Source organism: Myotis nattereri, assembly GCF_964212035.1.
Source record: "Myotis nattereri genome assembly, chromosome: 13".
Classification (NCBI taxonomy): domain Eukaryota; kingdom Metazoa; phylum Chordata; class Mammalia; order Chiroptera; family Vespertilionidae; genus Myotis; species Myotis nattereri.
Genome location: NC_138088.1, coordinates 5,272,463 through 5,287,986, shown reverse-complemented (window position 1 = coordinate 5,287,986; position 15,524 = coordinate 5,272,463). Strand labels below are relative to the sequence as shown.

At 46.3% G+C, this 15,524-nt stretch overlaps 2 protein-coding genes across 2 annotated transcripts in view; one reads left to right on the top strand and one right to left on the bottom strand.

Moving 5' to 3' along the window:
* Positions 1-15,524, bottom strand: part of WDFY4 (WDFY family member 4) — a gene marked incomplete at its 5' end in the record, with an annotated part of 233,527 nt that overhangs the window by 38,259 nt on the left and 179,744 nt on the right. Inside the window, one exon of the mRNA XM_081104486.1 lies at positions 551-593. Within this exon, the coding sequence (XP_080960612.1) occupies positions 551-593 (43 nt within the window). The remainder of the gene's footprint in view (positions 1-550; positions 594-15,524) is intronic.
* On the top strand, positions 5,487-15,141 carry LRRC18 (leucine rich repeat containing 18). The gene is made up of 2 exons (XM_081104485.1): positions 5,487-5,644; positions 14,137-15,141. Exon 2 carries the CDS (start codon positions 14,232-14,234, stop codon positions 14,997-14,999), a length of 768 nt encoding a protein of 255 aa, XP_080960611.1. The 5' UTR covers positions 5,487-5,644; positions 14,137-14,231; the 3' UTR covers positions 15,000-15,141.

The following is a 15,524-nucleotide window of genomic DNA, read 5'->3' as shown; positions in this document are numbered from 1 at the left end:
ACTGCCTTTGGGGAAAGTTCCCATGGCCGCCTGGCGTGTGAGCAGCCACCGGGCCAGTCCCAGGCCGCCTCTGCAGGCCGTGGTCTCTCCTTGCCTTGGCCTGCTCCCCAGCGACCAGCAGTGACCTGTGACCCGGGGCAGGGCCCTTTGGGGTCCCTTCCTTTCACCCAGAACGCCGGGCTCAACTCAGCACCTCCCTGCTGGGAGCCACGGGTGTCTTCCCAGGAGTAGAGGAGGGTGCTGTGTCCTCCTGAGTGAAGTCCGTTGACATGTGTGTACACCTTCCTAGACAGAGTGTGTGTGTGCACACAGGGCACGTGTACATGCTCACACACGCACTCCCTCGCTGCGACTCCAAGGCTCCAGAATTTCCTTCAATCACTGAGATATTTTCAGAAAATTATTTGGGGCATTTTGGTAAATTAAATATGAAAGATCCCTCCTGATTCAGCCACATGCTTTCTCTCCATCACTGGGGCCTGAGCTATTTCCTAATTTGCATTCCCGAAGGGTTTCCTCAAACCCAGAGTCCTCTGAGGGATCACTGTACCTGCCACCTCTGCAGCATGGTCCTGTCGGAGCCGGGGTACCTCCTGGGGGACAGAAAACAATGCTGGTGACCAAACATCTCAGGCATGGGCGGGGCGGGGGGGGGGGGCTGCTGGGGCTGTGCGGGCCCAGGGCACCCAGGAGAGCGTCAAACTGCCTGGCCCAGAGCAAGCTCTTCGTGCCCACCCGCCCTACTGACAGCTCTGTCACACTGTGTGGCCCTTATGCCAGAAGATGCTGCTGCCTTAAGGGCGGCCCATGGAGAGCCCCAGTGAAGGGCAGAGTGAGCTCAGGGGCCTCCCATTGCACAAGGATTTCCCACAGACACATCTCGACCTTCTTTGCCCTTGTGAATATAATGTATTGACATGTGAATACAATATATGTATATAGTTAAATGCGAACAATATAGCCCTGGCCAGGGTAGCTCAATGGATAGAGCATTGGCCTGAGCACTGAAGGGTCGGGGTTTCGATTCCCGATCAAGGGCACATGCCTGTCAAGGGTTGTGGGTTTGCTTCCCAGCCCTGAACGGGGAGCGTACAGGAGGCAACCAGTCGCTGTGTCTCTCTCACTTGCCCCCTCCTTCCCTCCCTCCCTTCCACTCTCTCTGATAAAGCAATAGAAAAAAATCCTCAGGTGAGGATTAACAAAAAAAAGCAAAGAATATAAAATATGAATATAAAATAAGAGTTTCCAAACTGCCTCTTCCATTCAAGCAGTATCCACAGTTAACACTCTCCGGGAGTTTTCTGTATGCTCGCCTGGTTTTTAAACGGGTGATAAATGGGGTTGTCTCCTCCATGCAGGCCCCACCTGCCTCGCGGGCTGACACCCTGAGGAGCCTGTCCCTTCTCCAGCTGGGGTTAGCCTGCCTCTGTGCTGGCTTTTGTCCTCACAACTCATGTTGCTTGACCACCTTTGGACACCCCTTTCCAGATACTTGGCATCTCTGTGAGATAAATTTCTGGCAGGGGAAACACTGGCTAAAAGTCTGAGCATTTTCAAGTTTTCCACATATTGCCAAATTGTCCTCTTAAAGGGCTGTGCCGATTTATGTTTCTACAAATACAAATAAGAATACAAATTGAACCCGGCAACGCCACCTTAGACCAGTGTGGCAGCGGCGGAGGGCATGGGAGGGACCCTTCTCCATGCGAAGCCCTCCTGCTCAGCAGGGATTTGCAGAGACCCCCCCCCCCCCCCCCCCCGCCCATGGGCTGGTTCCCTGGACTCCTTTCCATTTCTGTTTCTTTCCTCTCTGTCTCCTTGCTCAGATGTTCCACCAAACCCAACCCAATTGTGCCTCTTTCCGGCCATGTCCTCTGCCTCAGAGCTGTTCAGGCGCCACAGACCCCACCCACATGCACTCTACGTCCCACCTGGCGGGCGGGGCCAGGTTCCTGCAGGCTCTGCCTAGGCAAGGCCTCAGGGCCCAGTGCGCCAGCGGGGGGGCAGCGCCTCCGCTCCCATCGCAGACAGCCGTCAGCCCCCTGTCCTGGCTCCCTGCCCCTCCTCACGCCGTTCTTTCCTTAACTGGCTCTCTATACACAGAAAGCAACTCCCAGGCTGGGATTCACCTCTTCCCCAACTGAGAAATCATCTATTCGGGCCATCTAGTCGAGGCGAACAACAGAGAGAAAACATGGTAACGTTTTTCTTTAGTTTGCAAAGGCTCACGTGAAGGTTGGGTTCTCCTGCTGTCTGTGGGCCTGCCTCCTACCCCATCCCGATGGCAGGCCCTCTGAAGGCTCTGACGAGGGCGGAGCCGGGCTGGAGACAGAGGGTCACTCCTCGGAAAGGACCTGTGCTGAGCCTCCCGAGGATGTGGAGCTGAGCTACCAGCTCGTGGAGCTGGGATGGCAAATACCAACTGCTCATCTTGCTGCATTGCCTTAGAAGCCAGAGAGGGGAGTGGGACTAGAGAAGCACAATGGGCCTGCTAGGGCCCAAGAAAGGAGAGCAAGCCCCTGTCATCGCCCTTTCAGAAGGTTCTAGAATGTTACCTGTTCTCTATGACATTGCCATCTGGTGGGATGTGTGAGGAGATAAAGGCGCTTCACCATCCCCTTCCTCATTTCATCGGCTATGAGCACCAATAAAGAGTCCTCATTTTGTTGCCATCAAAAAAGGTGCTATTACGAGCAGTGACAAGATGCCTAACTGAAGGTGAGCTCTATGTTTTAGAAAATTTTTTAAAAAGATCACATTAATCTGAAGGCAATCACTCTTGAAATGGTCTATGCGAATTTTGTAACTACCTGGTAATTAGCACTTTAGCAGCTGATACGCTGCGTTGTTTCATCAATACAGTGCGCGTTTTAGACTGAACTGGTGCAGGAGATGGCTCTCGACTTTCCAAAGCCCCCCGCCCCCCCACCCCCCACGCCAGTCTGGCAGCCGCGGCAAAGCGCACTGGCGCTGGCGAAAGAACCCGGTCCGAGTCCTGCTCACCGAGAAGACGGAAACCACGGGAGAAGAGGCCACTCATCTGGGCCAGCGGGAACTGGTGTCTGGAAGGGGGTGGACTCCGCCCAGGACCGCACGTGTCTGTGGCGCCTGGCCCACGTTCACCCGCGCGAGGCTCCGGGAAGGGGCGCGTTTGCTGACAGAGGCCGAGGGGCAGTCTGTGGCATAAGCACGTTCTCCACAAGGAGCCAAGAGACGGTCCTAGAAACACACTCCCTCTACTTTCTTCCCCTGAGAAGCAAATGTGGGTTCGCCTCGTTCTCAATTCCAGGCTGTAGGTCAATAGAAATCCACAGAGACAGACGCTGTTGCTAACAGAGATGTCCCCGCCTCCACAGGGGCACCTTCCTGACTTCACTTCTCTAACATGTAGGCATCTTGCACAGAGTTCTAGACAACACAACAACAGCATCAGCTGTCTAAAGCACTACAGACTGCAAACTCTTTTTGCCTAATATCCATGCCGAAGAGAACATGGAAGCGTGGGGTGAGGGGGTGGCGTGCAGGCCAGGGAAGTTGGCCAAGGCGGGCTGGAGCCACCCAAGGCCGGGCACAGAACAGGTGCCGTGACCTCCCAATACAGCCTGTGCAGGGCACCTGCCAGACCCACCCTTGAGCAAAGGCCCTGGCTCCGGAGTCAAGCTCCATCCTCTGAAGAGGAAAAGAAAATAAGAGCAAACAGGGTGACAACAAAAACAGTTCCAGAGTCACCTGACAAACTAGTGATTTGTCTACGTTCGGAGTTATGCGAGCATTAGAAAATCGCCACATTATTATTGCACACCTGTGCCATAAACAGTGTCGAACAAGTACTGACAGTCTGGAAGGTTACACAGCACGTTACCTCTAGATGATGAAACTGTGTGGCTTTAACTTTTATAAGGTTTTATATATCTGCATTTTTAAAATGTATTTATCGTCTTGTGTATTTTCTTCCTTAAAATATTTATTTTTATTATATGTGTTTTATAATTTTCATGTTATTTATTTTCTAATTTAAAGTCTGTACTTTTATGAATATTCCAATTAGAAATACACTATGTAGTAGGATTTCAGGTCATTAAAAATTATCTACTTACCTTAATTTGCTAATTATTTTATTTTTAAAAAAATATTTTTAATTAATTTTGAGAGAGAGAGAAAAAAAGGGAGAGGAGAGAGGGAGAACAAAACATTGATCGGCCTCCTCCTGCACACCTTCTACCAGAGATCAAGCCCGCAACCTGGGCATGTGCCCTGACTGGGAATTGAACCGGCAACCTTTTGGTGCATGGGATGACACCAAACCAACTGAGCCACACTGGCCAGGGAAATTTGCTAATTATTTTAAATCCATTTATTGTTTAAATCAAATGATATTTTATTTTTATTTTGCATTAAACAAGACAGTGGTAGGGTAATACACTTTTTATGTATTTAATATTTGCATTTAAAAATTTTTATTAACTGTATTTCTAGTTTAATGATTTATTATATTTTATTTTTCCTTTAAAGTATTTCATTTTGCTTTTTTGTATTTTCCAAAATTTGTATTGCTTAGATTAATTTTGCATTCCAAATTATTTATTTGCTAATTATTTTACTTATTTCCCGATTCTATCTAGATAGTATAATTTAGAGTATTTTTATTTTTTAATTTGTATATATGCATTTTCTAATTTTTCTAGTTATTTTATTATTTGTATAATAATTTGAATAGTTATCCTTTTTTAAACAATTTTCTCAATTTCTGGAAATGTAATTTAAAGAACTTTTTTAAAAGAAAAAGACTGTAAGTACACAAATATATTCATGGCAGCCTCATCCGGGGTAGAGCCAAGTTTGAAATTGCAAGGAAAGCCATGTCCACCAGATGCTGTACATTCATTCAAGATGTAGATTTCAGGAAACACACACTGACATGACATTGAGAACAAATGATTATAAAATTGTATACTTTTATGAGCTTTATAGTCACTCTGATTTATGGTGTGGAAAGTGTACAAAGAGGTGTGGCCAGTGGCTCTATTGATTGAAGTGTTGTCCAATACACCAGAAGGTGTGGGTTTGATTCCTGGTCAGGGATTAGGGCACATACCTGGGCTTCAGGGTGAGTCCTGGTTGGGGTGAATATGGGAGGCAACTAATCTTCCTCTTTTTCTCTCTCTCTCTAAAAATCAATAAATATATCCTTGGGTGAGGATTTAAAAAATGAAAATAAAAAGGGTGCAAAGAGAAAACTGCAAGAGATAATAAATTCAAATAAACAAACAGGTAAAAGACAGCCTTATCAAAAACAAAAGAGCAGAAAAAACGATCTGGACAGATTACACGGAAGTGTAATGATATTTCCTGGAACTCAATGTGGACAAGAGGCAAAGCTGGCTTTTTCCCTGTTCGCAAGGCCCACGTGGCCGGCGCCATGGACAATGGCTCTGTTGTCCTGGGGCTGTGACCCTCCCACTGGTGGTGGGTGGGCGGTGCCCACTGGGGAGGCCTGTGCGCCAAGCTGGGTGCCTGGAGATCCTTTCAACCACTGTTCTTCCTGCAGGCTGGCTTCAGGACTATGCTAATTACCTGCAGGGGAGAGTCCTGTTGCCAGGCGACAGACAGAGTCTCACAGCTGAGGAGGAAGACCTGGGACAGGGTAAGTCTCTCTGGCGGTGGCCTGCATTTATAGATGGACTTTGCCAAACAACAGCTGCTTCAAACTCGCGTTAACCCCTTTGAGGGGGCAACTTTGGAAGTGCTGGTTCTCCTGGAGGCAAGCTAATTCATTATTTTGGGGGGTTGGGGGGGAGCTAGGCCTAGCCTGCAGCTGCTGTTCTCAGGTGCCCTGTGGGCAGGCCTGGGAGGGCAGGGTGTGAGTTCACAGGCTTCGGGGTCACGCTGAATTCTCCCTCCAAAGTCTGAGTCTCCCTGAGAATTTTGTGGCTCCACAGTAGGTAGGGACTAGTGTTTAAGCAGCTGCTTCCCCCTAACTGGGCACCCCTTTAAGGAAAGTGCCCTGAGGATATGGGGCTCACTGTCAGTGTAGTTCACATTAGTCTTGCTCACAGCGGGGAGCTCTGAGCACAGCCATCTTTTTTTTTTAAAAAAAATATATATATTTTATTGATTTTTTTACAGAGAAGAAGAGAGAGGGATAGAAAGTTAGAAACATCAATGATGAGAGAGAAACATCGATCAGCTGCCTCCTGCACACCTCCTACTGGGGATGTGCCCTCAACCAAAGTACATGCCCTTGACCGGAATCGAACCTGGGACCCTTCAGTCCGCAGGCTGATGCTCTATCCACTGAGCCAAACTGGTTAGGGCATGAGCACAGCCATCTTTTGAGAAATCTGGAGGAGAACCCCCTCCACAAGCCATCTTGAGCACTGGAACCTTCTACAAGAGGTCCCGCCTGCCTACAATTGCACTCTTCATTTTTATATTCCCAGTGAGACTGTCTCCAAAAACCAGATAGCACTGTGCCACAGGTAGCAGAGCCCCGCTTCTAGCCCACAAGCACTGGCGAATGCAATTGCCCCCGTCTCCCCACCCCTTGCACACTCTGCAGAGTCAAATGCCTATTGTAGAGGCCCAGCCAGAAGTTCCAGATACACCCCAGGTCCACGTGGCTTCCTGTGTGAAGGAACAGCTTACTCCGGGGAGGGCGGCAGGCACAGGGGTGATCTGCAGGCACAACGGGAGTCTCAGCAGAGGTGAGGCGGCCTGTGACAGGCCCAGTAAGTGGGTCCCGTGAGAGTTGTAGGAGAGGATAAATGCAGTGACTACTGAGAAAGTTTGCGTCATTTTCCCTTGAGAAATGGCCTGCAAACAAAACATATTTCTCATCCATTTGGCATGAACCTTGCTATGAAGTTAGTCCCAAATCCTGGCTGTGAAAAAGTGGTGACTTTGGGGCTTTTAGTTCTACAATGTGTCTATCCTGCATCTCAATGCTTCAGTCAAAAGGATGAAATAATTATTGCGAGATTACGTTAGCAAGATGTTTAAAAATATCAGATATACCCAAAGTCAGTCTTACTTAAAAATAGTAAGATACATGAGCATGAAGCAGCAGATAAACTCTATTATCATAGTGATGATAATGATCTTACAACTAAAATGCTTGCAAATATTTCCATTAAAATATGGGTTACCATTACATTTTTAATTTAGATATCCATGGGGTGTCCCACCATGCTGTTTGTTTCACAATGACTAGATTAAAAAATAATTAGAAATTAAAGTCAAACCAAACTGGTCCAGTTTTTCTAAAGTACAAAAACAAATTGTACAAGACAAGACAATGTAGTACATTTAGAAACGTCTCATATTTGGCCTTCTGAGCTGCTCTTGTGAAATATAATCTGTTATTTGTCTATCCATCCATCTATCGATCTTTCCGTCCAGCCATCCAACCTTCTATTCACATCTTTCTATCTATAATTGCCAGCTTCCCTGTGGGTTGGTCCCGCCCTTTAGGATTCTGGGAATTGATAACAGACCCTCTAACTTGTTTTAGTTGAATCCAAAGATCATCTCTTTCACACTTCCTTTGCCAATATTAACTCTCCTAGTCAGTGGGCAGGCAGGCAGGTGCCCACCATGTGAGAGAAGGGAGGCCCTGGTCTGTGCGGGCTCCTGTCAGAGGTCTGCTTCTAGTGGCTCTCGCTAGCTTAGGGCCCAGCCTGGACCCTGAGCCACACAGCACACACACCCTGCCCTCCACAACCAAGAGCAAGCGGACCAGACGGGTCAGGCGATCCTGAGGGAAGCGTGGTGGGCGTGGGGCTTTCTGGGACCCAGACACATTGGGGAGGAGGTGAAGTGCATCCTGCCAGCCCGGACGCAGCCTCGCAGACGGTTAATGGGCAGGCTCCGAGCCGCAGTTCCTGCCGGAGAGAAGCTCCTTAAGGGAGCAGTGCTCTGTGGACAGCTCAGGCTGCTTCCTCCCATCACTCATCAGAGCTGGGAGGCTTCTACCTGTGGGGGCAGGGAGCAGGCTCACCTGGACCACACTGGCTGCATCTCCAGTCTCCTGGAAGCACCCTTCCCTTCTAGGGCCCCTCGAACCAGCCCCCCTGAGCTGAACTTTACCTTGTATAAGACACACAAAAGAGAGCCCAGGCTTCGGGGTGCCCAGGGGACCCTGGTGGCCAGATCAGTAACAAGCTAGGCTTTAGCGCTTTGAGTTTGGGGACTGGCCATGTTCACTGCTCAGCTGTGCAGCAGGCTCGATGCGTAGAGGCTCTCCATAGGCGTTTGAGTGAGTGAACAAATAAAGGAACGCTTGGCTCGAGTCCCAAAGGACTACCAGTTAGGGTCACGGACAAAGAAAACTGTACTTTTTGTTCAGGCCCATGGGATCGAGTTACCAATAAAAGACGGTGCTCTGCACTGTGGGGACACAGGCATATGAAAAACTACCCTTTGTTCATCGCAAGCGCAAATGTACTGGGCACCTCGTCCTTTCCTTTGCTAAGTCTGGCTACGCACCATGAGGAGGTCATTGATCAACGTGATAAGAGCAGAGGTGCCCTGATTAGTCCATCTTTTTAAAATTAAATTTCAACTCAAGTGCAGTCGGACAGTTTCTGACACACCACCCTGCAGAGCTGTTCCCCACAGTGTGCACATGTGCACACACATGGCAGACGTGTGCCACGGCAGTGCCCGCATGTATGCATTTGGATGAACTCTACAAGGCACAACAGGGCTGAGGGTGGGATGGGTATAAAAATGTCACAGACTTCCAAGCTGGGCTGAGCAAGCAACTGTGGTAAGAGACACAAGTAGAATGAAGAGTCCCAAATATTTTAAAGAAATTTCAAATTTACTTACAATAAAATTGCCTTTTGTTGTGCAGACAGCCCTCTGAGCTCTAACACATGCGCAGCTTCAGCTGCCCACCATGGCCAGCAATCTGTAACTATACTGAGTCTTCCAACTCATGGTCATGGTATGTTTCTACATTTGTTTAGATATTTGCTTTCTCTCATCAGTGTTTTGTAATTTTGATCATAGACATCCTGCACATTTTTTTTTTTTACTTATGTGAAATACATAAACGTTTTTATTTCTAAAGCATTACTATTTTTCACATTTTTGCATTAATAGTGTATAGAAACACAGTGGGGTTTTTGAGTGTTAACCTTGTATCCTGCAACCTTGCTAAACTCAGTAAATTCCGTAGGACTCTCTCTGTGGACAAATCAGGGCATCTGTAAATTGGGACAGTTTTATTTCATTCTTTTTTTATCTGCATGCCTTTTATTTTTCTTGCATTATTGCACTGGCTAGAATTCCAATAAAATATTGAGTAGGAATAACAAGAGTGTATCTTCTTGCCTTGTTTCCAAAGCTCTTTATCCAGTTATGAAAATGCCTTTATGTCACTGGTTTGCTGAAAGTTTTTGTCACGAATAGTTGTTAAATTTTGTACCATGTTTTTTCAGCATCACTTGATATGATCATGTACTTTTTTTTCCTTTTAACCTGTTAATATGCTGTATTACATCGATTTCTGAATAACGAATCAACTTGCATTCCCAATTGGCTGTTGTGTATTATTCTTTTTATATATTGCTAGATTGAATTTATCAATTTGGTTGAAGACTTTTATGCCTCTGTTCATCAAAGATATTGCTCTGTAGTTTTCTTTTTTTAAAACGCTGGTCTCAGAAAATAAGTTAGGGATTACTAGTATTCCTTCTTCTATTTTCTTGAAAAGATCATGTAAAAGTTGTTGTTGTCATCTTTAAATATTTGGTAACATTTGCCAATAAAATCATTTGGGCCTAGAGTTTTGGGGGGGAAGCTTTCAACTATAAATTCAGTCTCCTTAATAAATATAGATTTTATGGGTTTTCTATTTCTTCATGAGTGAATTAGTTTGTGGTTAACTTTAAAGTTTATTCTAGAGTTGTTTGTATTATTCCCTAATCATCCCTTTAATGTCTGTTGGATTTTAGTCATATCCTCTTTTTAATTACTTATATTAATAATTTTTGGCATCCCTTTTTTCCATTGTCAGACTGACTAGAGATTTATCAATTTTATTAACCTTTAAAGAACCATCTTTTAGTTTTACTGATTTTCTCCATTGTTTTTCTCCTTTCGGTTTTACTCCTTTTTATTTCTGCTCTTGTCTTTATTATTTCCTCCTTGTGCATGCTAAAGGTTTATTTTGTTATTCTTTACTAGTTTCCTAAGGTGGAAATTTATATTATTGATTTTTAAAATTTTCTTTGTATGAACACTTAAAACCATACTGTTCTCTTTAATCACTGCTTTAGTTGCATACCGCATGTTTTGATATGCTCTATTTCATTTTTGTTCAGTTAAAATATTTTTTCTAATTTCCCTTGAGATTTCTTTGACTCATGAAGTATTTGTAAATGTTTTTTAAATTAATTATTTGGAGATTTTTTCCAGTTATAGTTCTGATATTGCTCATTTAATTCATTTATATTTGTTAAGGTTTGCTTCGTGGCAAAGAAGATAGTCTAGAATTGCGAATGCCGTATGTGTGCTTGAGAAGAATGTGTATTCTGTTGCTGGTAGAGTGTTTTCACATGTCAACTAGATTCAGTCAGTTGACGGTAATGTTCAGTTCTTCTATATCAGTGGTTCTCATGGTGGGAGTAGGGGGGCAATTTTGCCCTCAGTGGACAGTGGCGATATTTAGAGACATTACTGATTGTTATTAGTATAGAGCTACTGTCATTTCGCAGGTAGAGCCTTCTGACCTTCTGTTGATAAACATCTTACAATCACAGGAGAGGCCCCCCTCCCGTCAGTGCCCCACCCCCGCCAACAACAAAGAGGTATCTGGCCTCAAATGGCCATAGAACCGAAACTGAACAACCCTATTTCTTGCTGAATTTCTCTCTAGTTGTTGTATTGATTATTGAGAAACAAGTATTGACATTTCCTATTGTAATTATACATTTTTCCATTTATTCTTTCAATTTTATCAGTTTTTCCTTCATTTATAGCAAAGCTCTGTTGTTCAGTATACACACATTTAGGATTTTTTAGCTTCTTGGTAAAGTGTCCCTTTATCAATACTATATTTTGCAGTATTATTCTTAATCTCAGGTAAATTTTCATGCTCTGAAATATACGTTGTCTATACTGATATTAATAAAGTCACTCAGTTTTTCTTTAGTGTCTGCATAGTATGTGTTTTCCTATGTTTTAAAACTTACTTTTATTTATTTAAAGTGGATTTCTTAAAGATAGCATATGGTTGGGTCTTTTTTTTATCATCCATTTTGGTAGTTAGGCTTTTAATGGGTGTGTTTGGGACATTTTCATTTAATGTAGGTGTTGATATGCTTGGATTTAGGTCTGCTATTTTAATAGTTGTATTTTGCTTCTTCCATTTCCCTCTTGTTTTCTTTTATATTAGTTGAATTTTTCCTAGATGCATCAATGTAATTTATATATTGAATTTTTACTACATGTATACTTATAATTATATATAGGCAGATATACATCATATTATACTTTTTATAATTATACATAAAAATCTATTTTCAACTTTATGCACCTAGTTTTTTACTGTCTTTAGTGATTGCTCTGGAGATTTAAACAGCACACTTACCTCCCATGGTCTACTTAGAGTTCCTATTTTACCACTTTTTGCCACTTCAAAAGCAATGCAAAAGCCCTGCCTCCCATCAGCTCCGTCCATTTCCCCCAGTATGTTGCGCTTGTCATATCCCACCTCTGTGCACTGAAAACCCCATTAGACAGCGTTAACATTCTTGCTTTCAACCATCACAAATATTTTAAAGACCTTAAGGGGAGAAAATAGTCAATTATGTCCCACAGAAATTTACCATTTCCGTTGCTCTTCTTAAGCTTAGCCCAAAGCACAGTGTCTCTCACCTGAGGAACTTTCTGTAGCATTTCTTTCACAGCAGCTCAGCTAGTGGCAATCCTTTTATTTTCCATTAATCCGACAATGTCTCTAATTTGCTGGCGTGCATAGAGGATTCCTTTATTCACTGTTTTGTCGAGGTTGTTTCCCCCCAGCAATTTAAAAGATAACTTTGTAGTACCTCTGGCCTCTATGGTTTCTGCTGACTCCAGGGGCTGTCTTACTGCGTTCCCCAAAGGCAATGTGTCCTTGTTCTCAGGCAGGTTTCAGCTTGTGTTTAGTTTTGAGCAGTTTAATGGTGTTTCTGGGTGTGGATTTCTTTAAACTCAGTTATCCTCTTGGAGTTCACTGAGCTTCTTGCAAGTTAATTTTATGTCTTTCACCAAATTTTTCAAGTTTTACCCGTTTTTTTCCTTCAAATACTTTTCTGTGCCACAGCTTCATCTCTCTCCCTCTAGGGCTACATCTGCATGTCACTGTGGAGATGGAGATGTATGTTTTTATCCGGCACCAGAGGCGCACGTTCTGCCCTTCTGTTGGTTCTGCGATCATGGTTACAATGTCCCTCCCGTTTTCAGAGACTTTGTGGTGCTGGTGGGGCCAGGCCCTCTGTCCACCCAGGCACCAGCCTGGGGCCTGCATAGCGGGCTCTCTCAGCTCAGTCTAAGCTGTGGGGCTCTGGGTATGGGCAAGGTACTGAAGACCCTATTCAGGGTTTCATTCATGCACCAGCAGCTCAGGGTGCACCTGGGAGTTCATGCACAACTTTATTGAACTTCCTCCTCTGTACGATCTCCCCAACACTGAGTGGCTCCCTCAATGCCCTTCTTCTGGTTAGAAATCCAGGCCTTTTGTTTTCTAAATCTGCTGTTCACTTCCTGCCACCCTCTCTGCCTCCAGGGCCAAGTGACAGTAGGAGAGAGAAAGGCAACCTCCTCCTGGGATCAGTGTGGGCAGAGAATGGCTCTCTGCCTTGGTTCTAGGTTCTGGGTTCCGGGCCTGCCTGGCTGACTGAGATGCAGGTCTGCCTGGGGCCGAGGCAGGGGCGGGGTAAAGCCAGGCCTTGTGCACCCACTCTGAACCTAACAGGCCCCATTGCTACTCTGGGCCAGAGAGAGAGGCTCTTCTTGGAAGTCTTTCTATCATCTCGGGGCACAACTGCTCCCACTTTTGAGTTACGTCTCCCGCCGCCCGCCTGGCAGCCTTTGTGGCCAGGGTGCTGGAAGCGCGCTGTCCATGCAGGACCGGGAGGTGGTGCACTCACGGGGCCTAGGGAGAGCGGACTGACTCCTCCCACCGAGTGGGCCGGACTTTTGTTTCCAAGCTGCTTTACTCCCTCTAGTTCCTCAGAGCAACGTGATATAGAGACTCCAATGCTACTGGCCACCGTGCTGTGCTCAGTAATTATGCCTGAATGTGGTGGGCCCTTGTTTCTAAAGAAGAGGGTCTGCTCTCCAGGCTGCTCAGAAGAACATTGACGATGCTGAGGGCTGAGCTGACCGATGCTCTCACGGGCTGACTCTGGGGACCTCCCTCCATCCCAGGAGGCTGTGGTCCAGGAGGACCAGCACAGGGTGAGACCCTCCGAGGAGTGGCCGTGGTGGCTTACAGGGAACACGGAGCGGGCAGCTTTCACCCACTTCCCTTGGACACAGGATTATCGGATGAGGAAAGCTTGGTGATGGCGCACACGCCTGGCTGCTGGTGCTTCATGTGCTACGTGAACTTGGTTCCTGAGAAAGAGCCTGAGTGACGGAGCAGAGGAACTGCAGGCATCGTGGCCACCCACCCACTGCAAGCATTTGTCTCCTCATGTCCACGCTGTGGCCCTGCTGAGGATTCAGCAGACACACTGTGGCAACCTTAACATAACTCTAAAGAAAGACTAGGTTTCTGTGAGGGTCTGGGAAGTGGTAGGTAGCCAAGAGGACACACATACGTGATTACATGTACCCCTGGGCTGGGAGGGGTCGGGTGTATTTGAAAGTCCAGGACATTGGAGAGATTATTAAGCCAGGAAACGACACAGCTAGAGGACACTGAGCCTCCTGCAGCCCCTCTTACTTACATCTGGGAACAGAGCTCTGAGGAAGACATGCAGTTTACTGAAGGTCTTGTCTCGGTGACTTTTGCTGATGCCCTAATTTCTCTCCACTTTCCTCTTTCTCTCCTTTTAAACTGTTAGAGAGCAAAGCATTATGCTTTGGGGGAAGTCCAATACTCTCCTGTCATCTCCTAACTTGGTATTTTTCTCTTATCAGAGTATATCGTCTAGCAGCTTCAAGTGACTTTTTCCTCAACTTGATCACCAACCAACCAGAACAGCACACTTCAAACATATCCTTCACTAAAAAACATGGCCAAGAGTGGGAAGAGCCCCAAGGGCAAGAAGATCACCCTCAATGTGGCCAAGAATTGTATCAAAATCACGTTCGATGGGAGAAAACGCCTCGACTTGAGCAAGATGGGAATCACCACCTTCCCAAAGTGTATTCTGAAACTCAATGACATCGATGAGCTCGATCTTAGCCGGAATATGCTCAAGAGGATCCCTGATTCAATCTCCAAGTTCCAGAGCCTACGGTGGCTGGACCTGCACAGCAACTACATCGACAAGCTCCCCGAGTCCATCGGCCAAATGACTAGTCTGCTGTACCTCAATGCCAGCAACAACAGGCTGACCACCAACGGGCTGCCCGTGGAACTCAACCAGCTTAAGAATATCCGCACTGTGAATTTAGGCCTGAACCACCTGGACAGTGTGCCCACCACACTGGGTGCTCTGAAGGAGCTCCATGAGGTGGGTCTCCATGACAACCTGCTCAGCGCCATCCCTACCAGCATCTCCAAGCTCCCCAAGCTGAAGAAGCTCAACACCCAGAGAAACCCCTTCCTCCAGCCGGAGGAGACGGATGTCTTCTTAGATTCCATCAAGAGGCTGGATAACTTATATCTGGTGGAGGAAAAGGATCTGTGTGGGTCTTGCCTGAAAAAATGCCAACAGGCCAGAGATAAGCTGAACAAAATCAAGAGCCTAGTCCCAGTGACACCGAAAAAGGCCGCCTTCACCAATTTAATCGCGCCCAACTCCACGGCCAAGGAGTCCCAGGAAGAATGGAGGTGACCTTGTACCCTGACCCTGAGGCAGAAAGGGAACAGGGAGGGAGGAAAGATGGCAATGGGCTGCTTCCACAGAAAATTGAGAGGTTGCCCCATGACTGCAATAGTGCTTTCAGCTAAGCCCATAAAGTACTTTCCCTACCGTCTTGGCTTGTGGTTTTGTTGCCTGAAGGGCTCTTGGTTCTCGGTCATTGTCTCTCGGCGTGCACACCCCGCACATGCAGGCATAGGAGGAGGGAAAGGGCTGTACACTCACTTCTGCTCCAGAACTCTCCTCCTGCCACAGCCCCGGGGCCCGGCAGCTGAGATAGCCACACTCTTAGCTTCGTTATCTTCACTTCAGGACTCACCACCAGCTCCCAAATGTGGGGCTTGTTCTGTGGAGCTGCATTGGGTCAGAGCTTCAAAGGTCAGGGGCAGCTAGGAGGCAGAGGACATTAGCCTTGGAAGGGAACAAAGCAGAGGTGGGAAGATATTATCATTAAGCATCCCAGGTAACATCCTGGGCTCTCCTGGGCTCTGAGCGGTG